The sequence below is a fragment of the Camelina sativa genome, chromosome 11 (assembly GCF_000633955.1).
Source record: "Camelina sativa cultivar DH55 chromosome 11, Cs, whole genome shotgun sequence".
Classification (NCBI taxonomy): Eukaryota; Viridiplantae; Streptophyta; class Magnoliopsida; order Brassicales; family Brassicaceae; genus Camelina; species Camelina sativa.
The window spans coordinates 9,621,027-9,624,050 of record NC_025695.1 but is presented as its reverse complement, the minus strand read 5'-3'; the positions used below and the strand labels follow the sequence as shown (position 1 = coordinate 9,624,050).

Below are 3,024 nucleotides of genomic sequence, written 5' to 3'. Positions count from 1 at the left end.
ACAGTCATTAAGGAAACACAGCTTAATAAAACTAACTTTGACTTGCTCACTGTCATTAAGGAACCCCACAGCTTAACAGATTCAATCAAATATTATTAGAAATCTTGTCACTTAATTCTTATTTAACTGTTTATGAAACTTATCTTAGAGTAGATCTAAGATAGGATGGAAGCTGCTTCACTTATTACCTTATGTCAGGCTAAATTCACTTTACCATACAAAGAAAATTAATGTCTTTAATCTCCAAACTCCGAGCCAATAACAAGAACATGCAGGGGATATTTATAGTCATCATATATGTAGAAATAAAAGCAATAAGAGAAGTTTCCAGTTTCAACACTTCCGAATTGACACTGTCCTTCTCCAACTCCAAAATTGATTCAAGATCTTGATCACACATATATGAAGGGGTCCTGATGTGATGAGTTACTCTGCCTTCCATTGCTCTCTCTTTGATTTCCTCCCTCATCGTCACTAAGCAGCATTATCACATCTGCGTATAGATTTGGTCAAAGAACAATAGAACATGGTTTAGTATGTCTAAAGCTAACACACAATCAGTCAGTGACACACGACATATAAAAAGAAGAACACTTGAATCACCTTCATTTGTCTCCACCTTAGGTTTCTTTGCAGGTCTTGCACTACCTGAAGCCTCACCACCACCCTTCATCTCAGTGATATCATCATCAACAGACATTATGAATTCGAGATCCTTTTCTACAGTCTCTAGCTTCTTCTGTATTTCACCATACTTGTTGGCCAACTTTGCAATCTCTTCATTCCTCTCCAATGCTCGTCCTTGCTTTTCCACAATATCATCAACAGTCAAACCATGCGTTTTCTCTAGAAGCTCAAGCGTTTGGATTAGACTCTCGTTCTCTATCACCACACGCTCATACTTGTCTTTCAGAATATTGTACTCAGCAATTGGAACAGTTTCGGAAGATTTGTCGCACCTCTTCTCCGATTGGTTCCAACGACTAGACATTGTTCCACTTCAAGCTTAACCTAGATCAACACAAAGACACAAATCACAACAACAACAACAAAAGTCTGGAAATTTAAAGACGCTGCTCTCCATCTATCTACAAAACCCTAAAGCTCAGATCTTTTGTTGACCAAACTAAAAATGGTAGAGACAGCTCACAAGATTTGGTCTTCCTAAAACGGATTCCTACCATTTTGTCCTAAACCCACACCCGGAAACGAAATAAACAGAGGAAAAAAGGGATCTTTCCGGAGAAAAGCTTACTCGGAAGGGAAAAAGTNGTGTCGATCTTTTGCTCAGTTACAGAGAGAGGAGAGCTCGGAGCCGATGATAGAGAGACAAAGCGACAGAGATGGAATCGTATTAGTGGAGGAGTCCTAGATAACACACAGAGCGGGAAAATGCGAAACGAGTGTTAATTAGAGTGTATATTAATTAGTGTTATCCACTAAAATCATACTTAGAGTAATCTTCACCACTCATTAGCCAAGCGGATCCATCCTCATAATCCACCTACCACAAATTTTTATTACATACCTAAAATTCCACAAAATTTAATTGCATACATTAAATTCCAAAAATTATAATTACATACATAAATTTTAATTTGCAGTGAGATTTAGTCAAAGAACATATTTAGTATCGAAAATACGAAATTAGTATAGACAATATTATGATATAGACCGGTGTAATGTTGGTTAAGTGTTGGTTTACTGGTTTACTTGTAAACATCAGAAGTATATAATTTGATGTAGGATCACATTTATAATTAACGATTCTGTAACAAACTTTTACATTGAATGAAGTGTTTCTCTCTTTTGATCTTCGGATCTTTTTCTTCTTTGTGTTGTTAAGCTCGATTTATCTTTCCGATGTATCGGTTTATTAGACAAATATCAAAATCAGTCAAGTACACCTAAGTACCATCTCGTTTAATACACTCTTGTTCACTTCAGGTCTTTTTTCAACTCTTGCAGCACCCCCGAAGCCACATTCTTCATCTCTGTTTTTTCAAGCGAGTGAGCGACCTTTATTTAAGTCTTTATCCTTTTCGACGGTCTTGTTCTGCTGCCACATTTCACCACACTTGTTCTGCTGCCACATTTCAATCTCCCTCTCACCTCATCTACGTACAGTGAAGTCGTGCGTTTCTTAATCAGGCTTTCATGCTCTCTCCAGACTCTCCTACTTCTCTTTGAAAATCTCCAAGTGGAACCGTTTCAGACGGTTTGTTGTTGCTGTTACCAAACTCCTAACTAACTAGCTACTATCCCGCGGAAAACCGCAGGCTGAATTTTTTTAATAAAAATTTATAAAAATTTATTTTGTTATTATGTTATTATTTATAATGGTTTGTGATTAAAAATTTATTACTTATATTATAATTTTTGTATTTTAAAATTTTTATCGAAAACCTGTCAATAAAACATTATATGTAATAAATAAAATCTTTGCTATAGTTGTGAAGTAAGTAAAAAGATATAACTACCATGTAAAAAAACAAAATTCCGCGGGCTGAATTTTTTAACAAAAATTTGTAATAATTTATTTTGTTATTATGTTATTATTTATAATGGTTTGTGATTAAAAATTTGTTGCTTATATTATAATTTTTGTATTTTAAAATTTTTATCGAAAACTTGTCAATAAAACATTTACATGTAATAAATAAAATCTTTGCTATAGTTGTGAAGTAAGTAAAAAGATATAACTACCATGTAAAAATTAATCTTATCTGTTAATTTTTTTCAAGTACAAATTAGTTTTGATTCTAATAGATTTTTTTTTTTACTTTTCTACAATTTATTTTTATTTGAAGTGTCCCTAATTTTCGTTTTTTAATTAGAAATATTTATTTAATTAATTAATTAATCTTAATTAAGTTTTTCTAATGGAAATTGAATGTAACTAGATTTTAACCCTCGGTATACCGCGAGACAATATTTTTACAAAAAAAAAAAAAATTTAAAAATTGTATTTGTTTGTTAATTTTGTTTTTTTGTTTAGTGTTTAAGATTGTGTAATTGTTAATT

At 32.7% G+C, this 3,024-nt stretch overlaps 1 protein-coding gene across 1 annotated transcript; it reads right to left on the bottom strand.

The window, feature by feature from the left end:
- Positions 219 to 1,398, bottom strand: LOC104722629. Its single transcript, XM_010440834.1, has 3 exons — positions 1,256 to 1,398; positions 604 to 1,011; positions 219 to 493 (listed from the first exon to the last, which is right to left on the bottom strand). Exons 2-3 carry the CDS (start codon positions 989 to 991, stop codon positions 393 to 395), a joined length of 489 nt encoding a protein of 162 aa, XP_010439136.1. The 5' UTR covers positions 992 to 1,011; positions 1,256 to 1,398; the 3' UTR covers positions 219 to 392.